Source organism: Dromaius novaehollandiae, chromosome 2 (assembly GCF_036370855.1).
Source record: "Dromaius novaehollandiae isolate bDroNov1 chromosome 2, bDroNov1.hap1, whole genome shotgun sequence".
Classification (NCBI taxonomy): domain Eukaryota; kingdom Metazoa; phylum Chordata; class Aves; order Casuariiformes; family Dromaiidae; genus Dromaius; species Dromaius novaehollandiae.
The window spans coordinates 123,103,499-123,123,622 of NC_088099.1; the positions used below are offsets into that span (position 1 = coordinate 123,103,499).

The 20,124-nt window shown below is 36.7% G+C and overlaps 1 protein-coding gene across 8 annotated transcripts in view; it reads right to left on the reverse strand.

Moving 5' to 3' along the window:
* Nucleotides 1-1,637: 1,637 nt before the first annotated feature.
* The window catches only part of RALYL (RALY RNA binding protein like), a 386,784-nt gene continuing 368,297 nt past the window's right edge, over nucleotides 1,638-20,124 (reverse strand). For all 8 annotated transcript variants that reach the window (XM_064507356.1, XM_026109477.2, XM_026109476.2 and 5 more), the window contains one exon: nucleotides 1,638-4,878. In XM_064507356.1, the coding sequence (XP_064363426.1) occupies nucleotides 4,844-4,878 (35 nt within the window). In that variant the 3' untranslated portion in view covers nucleotides 1,638-4,843. The remainder of the gene's footprint in view (nucleotides 4,879-20,124) is intronic.

A 20,124-nucleotide genomic window follows, 5' to 3' on the forward strand; every position in this document is an offset into this window, starting at 1 on the left:
GATGATCTGAGTGGGTGACTTTGCTGAGATCTTACTAAGGGTTTACTTCAGTGAGGATAAAAGCCTGAAGTTATACAGACAAGAAACAAGGTTACTGTCTCAAAGTGAATGATTTATGAGAGGAGCACATCTTTTTCAACAGTTTGCTTTAGAGCAGTCCTGTAGGACTTGGAAGCAAAGAGACAGTATTCCATTACCTATAAGCTCCCCCCATTTCTGCAATAATTTTGCATTATTATTATTGTGGTTTTCCAAACAGCTTCAAAACTCAAAAATATTTTCCCTTTGTCCCTAGTGATAATGAATGAGACTCAGAATGGGTCTTGATATGTGCAAATCAAAAATACTGTAATGTAATCCTGATTGTAATTTAATTGTGTAAATTATATTTTCTGTACTTTGTTATTTATAATGCAAAGAGTTCAAGTACTTCACTGTTCCAAAATATTTTTAATCTAGCCTTCTTTTGACCACAAAGTGGTAGATTGTTTGATTTATTAGCCTGCTAACACTGTGGGATGCTCTCCTTCATTATTCTTGGCTGACTGATGACTTAATTTCAGTGAGAGTAGCCCTCATGTCCAGTGTCACCTCATAGAGAGTTCAGTTGATTTTCTTGATGGTGTTTCTCACAAGATCTTGATAGATAAGTTAAAAAATATATATAGAGAGAGTACCCTGATATCCTTTATATTCTCATCTGATATATTCTTTATAATTTAAATTTAATAGACTACTATGCATACTTTTGAACATGGAAACTGGAAACTTTTGTGAGCTGAATTTCTCAGATCCCCTTTTCCACTAAAAGTGAATTCAAAATGATTTTAATGGGCTACTATTTAATCTGTAGTAGTGTTCTCTCTGCATTAGAAAATGAGCCTGTACCCAACATAATAAGAGTAAGATGTTTATAAATTTAATGCAATTAATGGGAAATCTGGCATAGCTGTTACAATATGGAATATGCACTAAAATGTAGAAAATTGGATACAATATATAAATCACCTGTATTTCATGACCTGACTTTCCAATAATTCCAGTATAATAGTACATGCTGCTTTAATAATATCATATATAAAACATAGAAACTTCCAAGATGTGTAAAAATGCACAGAGATCTTGGTATTTCCCACTAAAGTTCATAAATTTTAGAATACTTTCTACAGACACTTCGTCTTCTCATTCCTATAAATTCTATGAAACTTCACCACTGGATCTCTGTTGCTCTCTTTATCTCTTTTTATAGTGAGATTTCTTTTGTTTTCTTTTTGTTGTTGCTGTTTTTTTTCCCCAGGTGCAAATATTTCCAAGAAAGCAAGTAGATTTCTGAATAAACCGAATGATTATTTCTCCTGAGGAACACATCTTCTCAATAAGTTTTTAACACAGGTCTGATATTTAATTTTTTCAAACTGTTAAAATGGCTTAGCAGTATTCACCATGTTTTTCTCCTTCTTACTCACTTAAGAATAATCTTAATACTATGAATGTCTGTTTCTACTTGTTCTGCTTGGAATGTCTGTGAAGCACAGCAGCATTTCAGAACTTTAAATTATATTTACCCCTGAGAGAAATATATTTTCCTTGAAAGTTTCTTAGAGTCACATTTTCGCAGAAGAAATTACAAAACGGAATTAGTGCATAAATCAGAGAAAATATTTATTTACAGACATGTAAAAATTATGTTACAGCATTTTAAAGAAAGTTGTCATGAACCATAAATCTGGTCTACATGGGAAAACCCTGAATGTTTTAATTCTAACTTTCAGTACTACCTATTAAAAATATGACTGCTTACAAGATTGTAGCTATCTACATAGTTTAAGTACAATGATTTTTCAGAACTAAAAATGGATCTGCACAGAAAACTAACCAAACCAGCAATAATATGTAATACAAGCGTTTACAAAAGTAAAAAAATTTTTTTTGATCCAAACTGTAAAGCTTTTTTAGCAAATGTTTTTCATTCATGCAGCTGCACAGGCTTAAAATCAATATCTGAAACACAGAGCGCGTAGGTCTGTGTAGAAAATGAACTGGTTTAATTCAGGACTGTATATAAAGGATTTTGTAGGACTGCTGATAAGCCAAATTGATTGACAAGATCCTTTATGTTTCTTATTCTTCAGTACTGCAAAGGATGAGCAACCATAAAGCAAACTAACAAAAGCCATGTAAAACAAGTATACATGGTGATGACAAACAACACTGAGCCTATCACATACATAAAAAGCAGAGAAATATCAAGCTCTGCTGAAGCTATGAGCATTCTTTTTAGTTATTTGAGTCAAACATGCCATTAAGAAACCTTGCTAGTAATAGACTGGAGGGCATGAGTTTGTGGCTTGCAAATGAAATAGTACTTAATGATCTCATCACAGAGGTCTTTTTGCATTCAAAATGTTTTCAGGACTTAAACTGTGGTGTGAAAGAGCCTTGACATACAGACTGTGAAATCATTTCTGTAAATATATAAGGTAAGGATAATGACAGAAAAGAGTTTGTAAAAATCTAATACAGTGCACTTCTGTGATTAGTAGCTCATTTGGAACAGAGGTGGTAAAGAGGTGATACACTTAGCTGTTTCTTATATGTAGTTTATTAACAACAATATCAGAATTGAGCTGTTAGATAAAAAAATCTGCATCCAACATCCAAGACATCCAACAGTTACATAATTTAAATATTTACCAAGGCAAAATGCTCACTGAGTTGCTAAGGTTTGGACTTCCTTTTTTAACTGTTAGCCAAACATGGAAGATCCCAAAATGACAATTCTTTTTACATTTTGCAAGTAAAAATGATAATAACCTATACCTATGGATAGAAAGTGGAGAAATATTTCACCACAAGCATTATAAGTCTCAATATTACCAGGGAAAAAAAAAAAGAAAATTTCATTTAAAAATAGCCAGGGTATTAGTCAGAGGCAAACTAACACTTTAATTTGACATAATATTTCACTTACACAGTAGCATAATAATTTTTTCTTGCACTTTTCTGGGACTGTTACCCTGGGTAGATTCTGAAGCTACAATTGTTTATGCTCAGGCATAACTACTTATAAGGAACTTCCTTCCTTAATTAAATAGCTAGGTAATATTCAGTTCTCAGGTAAACTCAGGTAGCTCCACAGACTATAGACAAGCTAAATATAATATGTACTGAGAGTGCTGTGTTATGTAATTTTCTAATGAAGTAAATTCCCATGCATTAATAGATAATTAAATTCAAATTTATGATTTTCTTCCAAGACATTCAAAGAGAATCAGTCCATTTGGATGACGGTCCCCATGCTCGAAACCTGACTGGAGTCCTTGAGCTCCCACCTCCTCATAACCCCATTATTTTATGGTGAACTCAACATCTCACAAACATATGTTTTTTACAGAAATTAAAAGTTTGTTCTATTGAAGAGACTCACTGATGCCTTTATTTTTTTCGTTTGCTTTCAGCTCACAGAGAATAATTAAAAGGGCAAGACGAGGGTTCAGCTTTGTGGAGCTGGATGAAATACCAGATACCATAGGACATGGATATCAGTGAAAGTCACAACTCCGCATTCCAGACTGACACACAACTACACTCCATTTGACTGGGTAAGGTACTTCTTAATTTAATGTCTCTGTCTCTTGGAAAGCTGTTGTTTTTATGTCACTCTTTTTCTCTGCAACCACTTTAAAGATATGTCTCCCTGTATACGAGTACATCTCATATAAGGATGTAGATATCTCTTCCTTTTTTCACATCATCTGTAAAAGTATGTAGGCCTAGCTTCAGAATGGTGAACAAGTTTGTACTTTCATCAGAGAAGAAAACCTTGTACCCATGTCATGTATGCTTTGATACACTTCATATCTGAGTAAAACAAGAGAAATAATGCGTCCATTCCATTTGAAAGGAGATATGTTTTATTAAGAAATTCTATACTGAGATTCCCCCTACAACATCTTCAGTAATTATTCCACCTTCATGCTTTTAGGAGTGCTTTAGGGGTTTGGGAGTGGAAAGCCTCTACTGCCAGAAAATAAAACAAAAAGTTACCAGTAAGTTAACTCAGGCTCTCAGGTATTGGCAGTCTGTAAGTCATTTACCTAGCTGGATGGGAGACTAACTGTTGTGTAAGCTTTTCATATAGTAACAACACACTGCCCTGAGAGACTAGCAGGTACAGCTGTAAGAACCATGCTAGTGGATGGCATCACACAGAGTGTTTTTCTGAAGAAATAGATTTGCAAGGGCATCCAATTTACAGTTTACCGGGAATTGTTCTGATATTTTGATAATTTTACTTTTTAGCAGCTATCCCTATTAGTAAATATAATTATTTCAATTGAGGAACAAAATAAATAAAATAATGGAAAATACCATACAACATATTTAATTGAGACACTGATCATAACAATGATCTTGTTTGAATTAAGCTGTAAACAAAGAAGTGCAATATTAGCTGACTTTAAATATGGTAAAACAGTAAAACATGCTAATCATAAAAATAGCTTTTACAAATATACATTTGTATACAGTGTTTCCCACACCTGTTAAATATGTCCTTCTTATTATTATGATACATACATTGGCCTTTAAGACATCAAAATTAAAAAAATAATACCAATAATTAGCCAGAGAAAAACACATTTACAATCTAAACCATAAAAATCTGACAATTGTACAGCTTAGAACATATAAGAAATGGAAATTCTAATATTTGAACGATAACGTTCATTTTAATAAGTACATTGAGTTTTCATACAAATCGAATCAAAGGTGTTGCTAGCCATAAGAAACTGCAGTTCACAATTTTTTGTGGGGAAGTTTCTCTTCTCAGCCTCTGGGGGGTTCACACATGACATCTCATCACTTGATCTGTAGAAACTGAGAAATGAAATGCTCACTTTAGTATGAAGACACAGAATTTCTTCTAGCAAAACGTCAAAAGAAAGCCAAGACAACGGGGAAAAGAGGGAAGAGGACTATGCCTGGACTTTTTCACTAATGAATCAAATCTCAATACCTGACTTAGACACCTAAATATCTGCGAGCTAAAAGGAAAGTCGAGTATCTGCAGCAGTGGATATCCAGGACGATACAGAAGTCCTAAGTTAAACTGCGCTGCCCAAAATTAACCATGCTGAATCAAGTGAGGAGAGCTGTCGAGGCTGAAGTATACCTCCCCTCAATAATGCTAAGCTAACAACTGCTGAATACATTATAGTTTAACAGCAGAAAATAGAAGAATGCATATTAGCTGCTTTGCAATGAAATGCTTTATTTGCATAATAGCATTCAATCTATTTAAACTGCATGTAGCATTCTTTGCTTTGGTTCCATCACTCTATTTATATACCTTATTCCGCACCATTTACATTGACTGTGTGCTTTCAGCAATGCTCATTGTTACTGGGCTGATGGATCTGTTCTCAGTGGTTTTCCTTTTAGTGTTGCCTATTTTATTATTGTTGTTGTTCGCATGCTCTAGGCTTTAATTGCCATATTCTTTAATTTCTCTTGTTTTACCAGCCACATTCTGAAACAGTAAAAATTCCGTGTCAGCAACACTTTTGAGGGTCATTCTTCCAGCAGAGGCCTGAGGCAGATTGCATCTAAAAATCTCAGTGTCCTGATATGAGACCCATTAACACTATTAGCTTCAACTAGTCATTCAGTGATGCCGCAGGGGAGCACAAGACATATCAGCTTCACCTACCAACAGAAAAACTGACAACACTTTCCTGATCGCATCTGTTTGGAGAACTGGCAGTAGAAAATGTTAACAGAAATAGACGGTTTCTTTTTTTTAACTGACATTTTCAACCTAAGGTTTTTTTGCTTTAGATAGAAAAACATCTTTCAACCAATTTCTTCACTTCTTTTTTTTTGGGGGGGGGGTGTGCCATTTTCTATAGCTGAAACTGAAAACAGCTGGCAAAACACTGTGCACTTCTGGTCAAAACCTGAAAAACTTCCAGATGTTCCTTTCAGCTAATTTTCGCCCTCTATGAGTGAGTTTTAAGCCTGTTTTTTTCCTTCCCTTAAAAAAAGGGAATGCTTTTGGTTAAAATTTCCATTTATTGAAAACCTACTTTACCACTGAAGAAGGTTTCAGTAAACATCAGTTCAGTAAACATCGGAGTACATGCAGGACTGGCCTCCTGTCCTTTGAAGCTCCATGCAGCCATCAGATTTCACCCTTGTTGAAAAGGGAGCAGAGATTTCTAGGTTTTACCTTTCAGAGGTAATCAGGATTAGGGAAGAAAAGCTCACATGAGAGATCCCAGAACTTTCTTCATTCAGTTAAAATGTCATAAAACTCTTATTCTCTACTTGCATGGAGAAAAAGTCTTCATGTCTCACTTCTTAGCTCCTGTCCCTGGATAGACCTAACTAAATGAAAAAGATTTTAAATCCTCCCATTAAGTCTGAGAGATCTAATGGTTGTTAAGTAGCTATTCATCCTGTAAGAACAAAAAGAAAAGGCCATGGTTGCACTGTACATCCTATTAGCTATAAAGAGAGATCTTCTTTTCTAGCCTTTTCTTCACCTATGCTTTGCTGTTCCATTATGTTATTATAAAAAGCAATAATTATCCAAGGAAGAAGAGAGACTGATTTTCAAGTTATTTACTGAAGCTTTTTCTCTGCCATAAACCTTTCAGGCATTTACCTGTCACCTGCACTAAAAACCTTCTTTAGGTTGCTATTATGAAGCGTTATTGCTAACCATCTGCATCCAAATCATGAATGCTGTTTTGCTGTTATTTAGAAACAATGATAAAAATTTACTGATCACACCAGCCAAAAATTTTGTATTCAATACACAGGTTTGTTATTTGCCTCTTAAGGCAAATAATCTTAAAGCCTGAGAAGAAAGTTTAAAACCTAAAATAGTCAAGCTTCTGTTTTCTATAGAATGAAAGTAACCCAGGGCTATGATTAATCTAGGGTAATATAATACTAATTTTATTCTGTTTCTTTCTTCTGAATAGTGTGCAATTTATCAGCTGACTTTAGGGTAGTGCTGATGATATTAAAAAAAAATCATGATGACAAATGGTTTTTTTAATCTTTTCATTTCCTTCCAGTTATATGTATATAATACATCCTGACACAACAAGGATGAACTGAATTACATTTAAGCCAGCAATATGGCTTTCACTTGATGTAGTTCTATCAGAAAACCACTTTAAAAAAGCATGATCTGAACATAATGCATTTTAAGAACTGAATAGCCCAACTGAACATATAGCTTTGGCAGCTGCAGACAATATCAAAGAAACAGTATACACTGTCCTAATTGCCATCATAATCTCTGAAAAAAAGCAGGAGATAGGTTATGGAATATTTATTGGTTCATTTTCCACCTGACATTATTTCTGCTTTCTTTTCCCCCTATATAGCTGGCTTTTTGAGCATGAGCTACTGGAAGTGCTCTTCTTAGGCATAATGCTGTATTTCAGTCTTCCAGAAATGCTATTGCTACTGTTATTATAGTTCCAGTATGATCCTTCTAGCATTTTTACCAGATCAAACTATACTAGATTCAATTAATTTTAACTTTACACTGTTACAATGAATATAACTTTGGAAAGCCAACATTAAATATTAAACACCGGACTAAGTGAAAGTGCTGCTGTATTTAATGGGTCCCAAAATATAATTGCTAGAAATGATGGAGTAAATCTCCATCTGCCTCAAAGCCTAGATAAATCCAGTCTCTACAGCTGTAGTTCTTAAAGAATCCCTGCAGGACGGGGACACTTCTGTGGAAAAGCCTCACCATCAGATCATCTGCCAGGTGACCATCCTGTCTAAGCTCTTTGCTTCATAGGCATCCAGTGCAATATAAATAGTTTGCACTGCTGTATTTCTTCTAAAAGCCTTTTATGAGGAGGCAAGCCTGATATATGGTAAAGATTCTAAAGCATCCTTTTTAAAGACTAGATTGGCCATCCCTCTGCCCCTCAACCTCCCAAAACATAGCTGGAACATGTAATGGTAACCAGAGTTTCTGTGGCAGAGGATCTCTGTGCACGTTCAGGTGCCCTATTTCTCTGTGGGAGGCTTGAGTTTTGATCTCTGCTAGCTGGACCCAGACAGAATTCAGCCTTTTCCCTGCTCTGGTGTATTTGTTGTTCCTTACAGTTCTAAAAAAGGGTAAACAACACAGATATGCTCCTTGCTCCCTATACATCCCTGTAGTTTCCTTCTGACAGGGTTTATGGGAAAAGTGAGTTGCACTTTTTTTCCCATGCTTATCTTCCAGACCTAGATGTATATGGTCTTGATAAAGAGTACTAAGAATTCACCATGACTAAATGACACAAAAGATGCACACAATTAACATCTTCCCTTGTAATTAAGAAATTATTATTAACATTAAGAAAACATTTAGAGGAATGTCCCACAGAATACAGTTGTTAGAGAATTAATTGTATTGTTTACCCCATAACAATTATATGCAATAAGAGCACCCAAGTATATGCAAGATGTTAATGTGACAAAATGCATCTGTTTTTAAGCAACCAACTGCTTTCAACAGTTTTCTTGACAACATTCATCTTAGAAATTCCCATAGTTTGCATCTAAAACAGTGATGGACAGATGACTGTGCACATATACACATGAACCTGAAACCTAAAGCCTCAAATAGCCTTCATCTTGCTCTCTTGCCTCTTTTTCCTTTCCAGGACCCGTTCTCAGCATTGGGCTTATGGATTTAACAGCTGTAAGGGAGGCACATCCAACTAATTCTGACCATTGCTTGGTATGAGGTAAGATTGCCCTTCTGTCTCTATTGTCCTCCTGTTGGGGGGGGGGGGGCACTCAAGGCCTGGCACCTTTCCAAGATGTTGCTAGTATCTGGCTAGGCTTTGCTTGTGGTTCACATGATCCCCATATTGCTTGCTGCAAAAACACTGGAAGTTCCATTAAAATGCAGCTGCCGCACTGTCCTTTCACTCGTGACACTGGTCCTAATGTACTGCCCCAGATTGTAATCACAGCACAATTGCTTTGGTTGCATCCGATTCTCCTTCCTATATTTTACCTGAACAACTGAGACTACTGATTCCAGGTCTACGGGAGCCACTATTATTTTCTCTAGGATGGCATAGGCTGTTTCATCTCTAATAAATTTTATTGATTATGGAATGTACTGTTTGGACAGCTATGGAGGTGAAAATCTGAGCCTACTTGCAGAGCAGTTTTTTTTTTTTTTTTAATCCAAATGTTGGTGAGCCATTATTGATCCAGATATTGCTCCTTCTTTGTGATCTTAAAACCAGAGAAATCAGGATGTATTACATAAAGCAGTAGGGCAAATTGCCATTTTGTTTATTTGCTGGGTCTAGCTCAGGCTGTGAGCAGCCAGTTCACATAGACTGCAAGAAAGAGTAATTTATGTTTTTATGGTACCATGGAGACATGTGCTTCTTTAGGCTTTTACGTAGCACTCACTACCATGATTGGAAATCCACAAGGAACAAAAAGTTGTATGGTAATGCCAGGGCTTATCAGAGGGTCTTGAATCTGTATTAGCCATTGAATACACTGAGAAGCTGTGTTCATTAGAAATACACCTTGCACTTTGTCCCTTGGTTTAAAACATGGAACCTCAAATTAAGTAAAAGAGTTGTAGAGGTGTTTTAGTAGAATGTCTTCGGATGAGCTGTGAACTCTCAGTTCAGTAGAGGTTAGTGGGGTAACATGAATGTGAATTACAGGTTTGGTACTGTCATTCTTAACAGTATGCAGAACATGACAGACAAAATTATGGTACTAAAGCAAAACTTTTTAAAATGAGCTAGTGACAGAATATAAAGAATAAGAGGAATTATACAGTTTGATAAATATTAATACAGAATAATTAAGGAAAACACTTGCATCTTCTTTAAAGTTTCCCTCAAATGATGAAACCTAATCATTATTTTTTGTACCCTGTCAATCATACATTAATTGCTGAAAATATTGCAGAAGCCTTTCTCTGCTCAGTGAACAGTTTAATTGCTTGAAATGTTAGTACTCATGTGAGTACATGTGAGAGTGGCTGGCTAATTCATCAGCGAAAAAAAAATTCGATGCCTTTTATTGAAATGATTTGTTTTACTTGCTTGTCCTGTAAAAGTCAGCAGGAAAAATGAGATAGAATATACCCATTTTTTCCCCCCCAGAGCCACATATCTTTTCTTTTTCAGAATCCTGAGTAGGCAGCTCTGTGATTAATAATATTGGGTGTGGTGGTAGAGACAGGACCTAATATCTTGAGAGTGCCAGTGAGGATATACTGCCAATGAGATGATGGTTGGTGTAAGGCCGACTGAAGGACTTTGGGATTGGAGCCACCACGGACATTTGGAGACTCCTCTGAGAGGCACTGTGATGGCATCAAGGAGGAAGGGGAAAAGAAGTGAATCTATCCTTTGCCCACCTCATCCTACCCTGTGGGTTTGCACCCCACTTAACTGCTTTTTGTAGCAGTCCTTCACAACCTAGTCACTTTTAGCTGTAGGAGAAGACACAGGGACTAGCAGCATAGTTTCTGTAATACACAGGAAGACATGGGCTCTGGGGACTGGATTCGTACCTCTTCTTGAGGCAGCAGCTGTGCTAGCTTATGCATGTTATCCCAGCACTCAGCCTTTCAGCAACTCCTGGCCATTTCAGGCTGCTGCCCTGGAGCTGAGCCCAGCTGGCTGCTACCATCCTGTAGCCCCTGTGCACACTTGTCTAAGCATCATGTTCCCATTGCCGCTGGCCAGCAGCTATTTTTGCCCTGAGGAGGAATAATGGCAGTAGTCAGGGGATATTACGACAGCTAGTTTGGGAACCCCGGATTGCCTGTGCTGCAGTGGAGAGGTGACAATGGGGGGATCTGCAGGAGGAAGTTTTGGACTTTCTGCAGAACACGGCTGGGAAGCCTGGGGTGGGCTGAGGGATCTCTAAGCAAGGCTGATGAGAAGGTTGTACCTCTGCCATGTTCCCACCCATCATTCCCTTTTATGTTCTCTTTCCTGAAGCTCATTTATTAGCCTGCTTCAGGAGATCTCCTCACTCCACTTTCATATGAACATAGTTTAACCAAATAGCTCCAATGGTGACAATGTAATAAAACCTTTGTGCAGAGCCTTTGACTGATGAGCTTCCTGATCCAGATCTCCATTTAGAAACACCGTAATCAGCCTCTTCCTCTCTCTCTCTGTCTCTCTCTCTCTCTCAAAAAAAAAAAAAAAAAAAAAGATTCTACCTTTTTCCAGGGTCAGTTAAGTCCCTCGTTTTACCAATATGAACACCATGAAAACCAAAGCAAATACGGTAAGGACTCATTCATGCCATGCACAGAGTACCCTCAACTCACTCCGTTGTGGCTTGACAGCAGCTTGGTATATTCTTGGGAGCCAGTGCCAAATATAGTAAAGGCAAAAAAGTCCCACGTTCCTTTAACCTTGAGTATGAGTGGATAATCATAGCAAATTCCAGGAGGTATGACTCTCATTGAAGACTGCTAGGTCTTTCTGCTTCTTGAGATTCAGCCTGTTCCATACGATGCAAGACTAATTGTGTTCTAACAGGGTCCATTGTAAGGATGAACCTTGATCACCCTGAATGTTATAAATGAAGTGGTTTTAGGCTGCAGAGTTCTGTCAAAAAGTTACAGAATAGAAATCTACTTATTTAACCTCTGCTCCATTTGAGTAGGGATTCCCCAGTGTGAGGTGGTGATCCAGGTAGCATTAATGCTGAAGACAGTAGTTCCAGTTCTACCAATGCCCAAGGTGCAGATTTGAACACACAGTTTCGTGTATAAAAGAACTATTAAAATTTGTACCCTAAGGCCAGGTCTACACAGGTCTTTTTAAAATACTTCAAAAAAATAGTATTTTTTATGAATATGAAAAAAGTATGGATATGAAAAAATAGCATATTTTAAATGTATGAATACAGGAGCTTATGAAACTGAAAGACTAGAACTATCTTAAACTAGTAACATAGAAAGCATTTGCTGAATACTTTTCCGGTATTGCCAAATTAGAGGTTAGATAGGTATATAAGAACAAATGCACACATGCAAGAACAAGAAATCATGCATAATGATGGCAATGAGATCAGGAATGTCCTATCTAATCATCAGGAAAGTTAGTTTTCAGTTACTTGGAGGAAAAGTTTTACTCAGCACAGATACTAGGTGGAGAGAGGTAAAAGGCAAATTAAGAGAGAAGGAAGGGGAAGGAGAACTCACTAGAGGAAGTGTCGGAAGTATTTCGCGTGAGATGACAGAGATACCAGGAAAGCTCAGAGGAGAAGGTAGGAAAGAGGAGAGGGATGAGACTAACAGTGATGCACAGCAGATACTTAATTGGTCACAATAGTGTAATGAATTAAGACAATCAGTTAAAACATAAAGGATGGAGAATCATTGTGCATTACTTATTAGACCTTCAACAAATTAGATTTGGGAACATTGATCCAGATGGCAAGGAAAGCAAGGGCATGACGTATGGAAATGAGAATAAAAGCTGGGCATATTTTAACATCTTTTCGTAGGTATTTTCCTGACTAATTCGAATGCACAGTGCATAGTAATGCATATCATTTTTTGTTTTACAAAGATTTCAGAAAGCTTTATGACTAAAAATTTGAAAGTAAAATGGTGGACTTAGGGTTACATTTTTGGCATGCAAGTTGTGTAGGGTCATTTAATAACAGAGAAAGGATAAGAGTAACTATACAAGGGGAAAGATCAGAATTTAGGTTTTTTCATTCTCTGTTTATTGGGGTTGGAATAAAACTTACTCTTTTTGAAAGACTCTATAAAAATATATTGTACTTTTTAGTAAACTATAGTGACGACAATTTGGAAACTTCAGATGCACGTATCAGCATAACAGACTGGCTAAGGTGGCATTTGATTAACTTCCAAATCGTCATTTTGGCAGACTGAGCTTGTTTTAGTCTTCACTGATTGCTTTTCTGTTTAAATGGCAATTACAGTTCTAGCACCTTCTAAATAACTTCCCTTTTCTGAGGTCCATAAATGCCTGTATCCTGATAAATTCAATCTGCCTTTCATGTTTTGGTATTAATCATGCAGAAAATCTTCTTAGTAACACATTTATATTTTCTCAAAAAACTAAGACCTTTTGGAATAACTGGGTCACTAACTGCAGGAGTTCTGCAAATTGTATTGAAAAAATAAAAACAGATTTTAAATTATTGTCTTTTTTATATGGAAAAATAACAACCTTTTGGCTTTTCAGTGTTTACCCCTGCTTAATCGCGGGAAGACTCACTTCGGCTTACAGACAACAGAAAAATGTTTCCTCTGAGGGTTTTTCATTCAGCATTCTTGAGGCTCAAGCATACTATGATAAAGGCTGTGAAATGAGTGTTTTCTAGGGGAACTAAAGCTATTTACTTTCAAAGACTGACACACCAGGAAAAATGTGTGATGCATGACAATTGCTCAATTTCAGTTAAATCTAAGAATTTGAGGATTAAGCTGACAGGCTCCAATCCATAGCCAAATACAGACTGAATGGCTAGCTTGAGTCATTTTGGAGGATTTCAGTGTCCCAGTGAGTGCACAGGGAACACCAATGTCCCCTACTCATCCTCTCACCACCATCCCACTGTACCTTATATTGCTTCTTTAGTATCACTGCTAGGTTGCTATTCTTATACCTATTCCCTCTACACAGGAGTGGGCAGCGAGATGAAACAAGAGCAAATCCACTGAAATCAGTGAAAATTATTTTGGTAAAAAAACAGGGGTGTAAACTGAAATCAGTCTTTGTATTTAAAGTGGTGAGTTTCTTAGGTTACATCTGATGTTTCTATACCAGTCACACATTGCAGATGGAAGCTTGAAATCTTTTTTTATGGATTACCGCCAACAGCCCCCAAAATGGATATGCATTTGGTTCTCATAGGTGTTTACCTATGACTGACATAATTTCTGTACTTTATTCAGAATTTGATTTTACTCTCATTAATTTTAGGCTAGCAATATCTGTGGAGCTAATTTTGATTTACTTGGATAGAATAAACATAATTAGGCCAGTGGTATGAATACTAAAGTCAATTAAGTTATATCAGAGATGAATTCAGGTCATTTAGGCAAGTATTTTGTTTACGTGTCTGTGAGAATTTTTGTCTTGAGCTGACAGTATTATTTGTCCCAATTCACAGTTTAGGGAAAAAAAAAAAAAAAAAAAAAAAGAAGTGGAGGCACAGCAGCTGTTTTTGACAGTTCAAAAATGAGCTATTAAAATTAAATATTTTGATGTCTCAAAAATATCGAGCACCATGACTAGCTTATTCTTACCTAAAAGCTGTCTGAAAAAGCACCAACCCAAAGCAAAATTAGCAGAAAAATGAATAATGAATACTAAATAATGATAAATATACTGACAGTGGATTAATGAACAGCAGAAAAAAACTCTCATAATACAGAAAACAAGCTATCCTTTCAAAGAAACAGTCCACAGGAAAACAGTGCATGAGCTTGGCACAAACCACTTACACAATTTTGAAAAAGCATTAAAACATATTAAACAGTGCAGAAGCAATCAGAAATTCTAGTCCCACACACTAGCAAATGCTCTGTATTGACAGGACATTTGCTAATGAACAGTAGTGAGGAATAGCTTACACAGGGTTGAGCTTTAGCCAGCCCTTACTCCACTCTGCCTAGGGCGGTGTAACTACCAGAATTTTGCGACCAGTTTTTACAGTGTTTCTCAGGGAATAAAATAAGCAGACAAAAAATTTAATCTTTATACCTGTTTATTCTCCCAGAAGTGATGCATCCCATTTAATCTGCCAAAGTGAGCGGTTCCTCTGTGTTCGGCGGGACTGGCAGTGTGCAGCAGCAGCAAAGGACATGCAACATTTCCTGCTCTATGTGCCTGACCATTTCGCTGGAAATGGCTGGCAAGGTTTATTAATATTAGGCCTTCTGGGCCTGAAGGGACCTGTCCAGAATTACCTTATACAGAGACCTCAAAAAGAGAGGACATGCTAATAATTCATAACAGAAATTTCAGGTAGATAAATGACGACTGAAAAGTCAGGTGGGACAAAACTGATGGGCAGGGTGCAGTGAAAAAAATAAAAATTCTCCTGTTCATTGGAGGCTATATTTTGTTTCCTGAACAGGGAAAAGTAAAAGTTACAGTTTTATTGATTGGAAAGAATATAATTTTTATGTTTTAACCATATCTTTGGGGAATGCTCCTTTCCCATTTTTCAAGTCTGATGCCAAAGGCAGACGCTGGTCTGCTCTCAGGAGGAGGAGGTGTGTCTACATGCACATACGATATGCTGGGCCACGTTGCTTGCCGCGCTGCATCAGTGCCAAAGCTGGGTGTAGGACTCCCCCTTCCTGACCCCCTGTCCTTTACTTTAAACATGAGATAAACAGGAGAAACTGCATTGCTTCCAAGCTCTTTTGCATCAACTCCAGAAGATTCTAAAAGTCTGTAAATTATATTTTCTAAATTGTACATGCTGTTTTAAAAGTTTTATGGTTCTGAGATTTTTTTTTCAGTTGGGCACTAAATAATAGAGCAGGTTCAGAGGATAAATGTGAAAGATGAGGAAATTATTTTGCTCATGAATTTTACAAATATGCACAAAGTATATGATAACAGTGCTTGCATTCTCTGTAACTTCCCATGTGATATGTATAGGATATTGTCTAATAATAATTAAAAAATTCTTATGTAGTCAGTCAGGAGTAAACTAGTTAAAACCCTGAACACCGCTTAGGAAGTCTTCCTCTGAGTAACTGACTGCCAGAAAAATGAGAAAGAAGAGGTGGTAGCAAGGCCTTTCCAATGACTCATTCACACAACAGTGTGTGAACAGCAAACAAGTCTACTGTGATATTGTATATATTAAATATAACAAAAGGGCACGTCAGGGAGTTTCTTACAACTTTTGATTTCATGACATGCTTTTATTACTTTCTGCAATTTTCCTGTCACAGGTTATTAGATTTACTTTAGCTTTGGAGGGTACAACACATTAGTATTTGTCAAGTATGCTGCCCCTAATGACTTTCTTAGCTTACTCAAGTACAAACATCTTGCACTGATATTTATCAAGTGAACACAATCTTTTATCTATTCATTTATCTTAGGAGTGAAGAGCTTCATGTTTCCCCTGATACTGAAAGCAAGATTTCAGTGAAGTCCAAAATGTTCAGTGCACCAGGAAAACTAAATTTTGCTGGATAGTAAAAATATTTAAAATAATCTAAGTAAGATTTTGGCACAACATTGCTTCGGCCATTATCATTATTTAGAAGTCTGTCTGCTTTTTTTCTAAGTAGTACTCTATATAACTCAACATACTGCAAATTGTCAGAGTAGCTACTGATGTTTTTGGCATGCCTCATCAGCCTAATTCCACTGCTAATTGAAGAGTGACTCTAGCTTGCCCTGACACTATTGACAGAAGAAAATTATATCTTAAAGGGCAATGAAAAATCTAGTTCGATTACAACAATACATTAGATACTATTAATCTTACCAAATAATTATATATTTAATCGTTTCACTTTTTGAGATATGTAACATGAGGCCTAAACTGTATGAAATTCATTAGACAAATTTTTATCCCTTTTCAGTAGATCTTATTCTTCTGGTTGTTGAATATTTACATAGTTGAATTATCATGTAAAATAATGAAAGTAGAAATGTTTCACAGAGCTTTGCTACTAAATTATATTAATTATCTGTTAACTAGTTGTAGGAGAGGAAGATGTTTTTGATGAGCTTTAGCCACAATACTAGTTGGTTCCACTGATTTAAATGGATTTTGCATCAGTTCCATAGGAAATATAGCTATTATTATATGGCAATGTTTTTTTTTTCTTGCGTAATGAAATTCAGTGCAGCAAGAGTCCTTGTAGAATGCAAGAATCCTGAGTTTTGTACGTGTCAGTTAATGGTGCTTATGTTTGAAACATAATTCTCTATCAGTAGAAACAAATCAGATAGACTGAATACATGCAATGCGGAGGGCTAGTTTGGAAAAATAAGGGTGAGAAAAGGACAGAAATAAGGACAGGAATAAGAAATGAAATATCTTTGAGACACACATGTTACTGAATGTACTTAAGAGAAAGACAACTATAATTGATGTTCAAATAACTGCAGTAAATCTACATTGTGACCAGAACTGGGCCTTGCACAGTCTCTGTACCCTTTTTTTATGACACAGTTTAGTAAAAATGCCTCTCAAGACATCTCATTAAAGGTGACTCATTATTGTGGAACTCCTGTCTAATGCTAGTGGCTTCATTATTTTTAGTGTAGCCATACTAGCATGAAATCACAATACTGCAATTATGAATATAGCCTTCAAATTACAGTCAAGCACTAACTAGAGTCCAATCTGAATTACTACATCATAAATCTATTGTATTTGAAATCAGTGAATCACATGGGTGTATTCAAAATCACTGTTTGCTCTACTGAATGCTTAACTACTGAACCACCACTGTGCTATTATTATTATAGTTATTTATTACAAAAGGCTGACAGTTTGATAGAAACTATTCTTCTCAAGCAGTGTAATATAGATATGAGTGTCTGTGTACAATTCATTCCAATTAATTAGTTTGTAGGTATTAAGCATCAGCAGAAAGTGATTTTTTTTCCTCCAAATCTACAATACTTCAGGCTTTCAGCTAATTAATTGCATGTCACTTTTGTTATTTATAAAGGGATTGTGATGATAAGTTATAGTCCATTTTTTGAATCAGCGCTTCCTCAGTAATTGATTAATATCATTTGAAACAAGTTCAGAGAAGTCGAATGAAATACCGTGGGCCTATATTTGGTAGTACAGTCACTAAATCAACAGACTAAGAGAATCACTGTGTAAAATAATTCGGAAACACTTTTTGCAAGCCCATGTGCGCTCAGCTGCTCCGCACACTGCTAATGTTATGTGAAGTAAGGAGAAGGAGCTTGTTCTAGATGTGCTGAAGCCAGGCCGCTCCTTGAATATCAGAATGTGTGTCAGAGCATGCTGCACGGGACTTTGCAGCTCTCCACTGTCCAGCCATAGGAATAAGAGTAAGGTGTTGGTTTGCCTTCCCACTCTCTTCAGTTTAAAGCCATGCCAGGCACCTGAGAACTGTTTGACGTCATTGATGATTTGTGTTCTGTCCTGCAACTGAGGTAAATTTAGTTAAAATGAAGACCTTTCTTGACGGGAGCTTGTCAGGGCCAGACTAGAAGTTGCGTGGATGAGTTTCTTTCTTCACAGCACTGCCAAGGCACAGCTTAGACTAAAAGCAGTAAGAATAGATGTTTTCATAACAGAAAGGGTTAGAAGGATTTTTAATTCACTGCAACGAGTAACTGTTCAATGCAGAGAGAGGAGAGAAAGTCAGACTCATGGGATTCCTGTGAAGGCCTGAATAACCAACTACTGGATCTTTCGTGTAAAAGGAGTGAGGGAAATGGACCCGAGCTTTTCATCTGCTTCAGCTACCTCTGATGTGCACTTAAGTGACATGAATCATAGTAAGCCCAAGAGCTACATTCCAAGTTAGTGATTATTTTATAAATACAGCTACAATACACTATTGCAGCCCCTTGTACAAGAGGCAGTGGAATGCAAACGTGTAAGAGAAGGTGGGTGAAAAGCATATTACAGTCTTTTCAGTTAGCAAGTTGAAGTCAACTGTTTCAATCTGTCAGTCTCTCCTTGCATATCTCTGCATATCTGGATCATGTATCTGAAATCATCATTTAGAAAATTCTTCAGAATGTCAACACTGCAAATGTTTTGGGGAATTGTTCTCTTAAAAAGATCTTCAAACTGGAGCATCTCCAGCACTGGAGACATTTATTAAAATATATTGTAGGCAAAGAGTTGGTAGTAAAGGTACTTCCTCAAGGGATGAAATCTGATGACTGCAGCAGATACTTCAAATGCAGCATGTCTTGAATTAGGGTTCTGATGGGCAATCAGATTATTGTGGCATAACAAATTTTCACACTTCAGCTGAGCCATAATAACTGTTTGGGGCATGTCTTCAGTCCATAGAAAATGATAACACAGGCATGAGCACCATCCTGATCTAAATTGTGGATGGAGAAGGTATCAAGCGTTGAATGTGATGGGTTTTGTGTGTGCAGCTGGACAGGCAAATGAAGAGGCTAAAACCTCCTTAAATCCATGCCTGATTCAACTCAGACTGCAGGGTAAACTACTTTGCATTTCTTTACAGTTGGTCTAGGCTGAAGCAGGCATGAAGACAGCTGCCATCACTAAGTTCATGTGCAGTAACCTGTTCCTCCAAATAGACTGAGTGTGAATTTAGAGAACTGATCCTACCACCTAAACTCACAGCATACATGATGTTAGAGTACTAGTCACTTCCTCTACAATTTAGAGCTAGCAAGATAGAAATACATTCCTTTTGAGACCTCTAGTCAGAAGATGAAGATCTACATAGATGGATTCAGAAAATCCATTCTGGCAGAATCTGGATTCCGACAGCTTGGCTATCTTCACTGAACAGTTGCCTTTACTAACAGCTTTAGGGAGGCTGGTCATAAGGGAAGCAAAGTAGAGAAAACAGAGTATTGTGTTAGGCAAAGAGTCTTGCAGCAGGCAAATGGCTTTGCAAGAGATTTCAATATGGCTAAATATGAATCCCTGTAAGGAAGGTTAAGATCTAAATTTGCATATTATTTTTTTTCCCCTGTAATAATACTTTTCAAACTAACAGATTAAAGGCAGTAGGAAAACTTGCAACCAGTTTTTGGTACTGACTTCAGAACATTAGCTCTGCACATGTAAAATACTTTTTTATTTGCTCCGTTGTTCTTAGTGCTGAAAGAGAACATTCTTTTCTTTTCTTTTTTTTTTCATCTTTATCCTACCTACATCTCTTTAGCTTTATATTTGGGAAAGATTATAGCCTTCATTAAAGAATGTCCTTTGGAGAGGTATTCTAACTCTGAGTTTAAGGTTATGTTTCACATATGGAAAGTTTGTCCTAGTTGTTTCACACTTAACACTTTTCATGCTATAAAAAATTCTTTTTTCTCAAATAAGGTTCGACTGGCTTCATTTTGAAATAATACATTTTCTATCAGT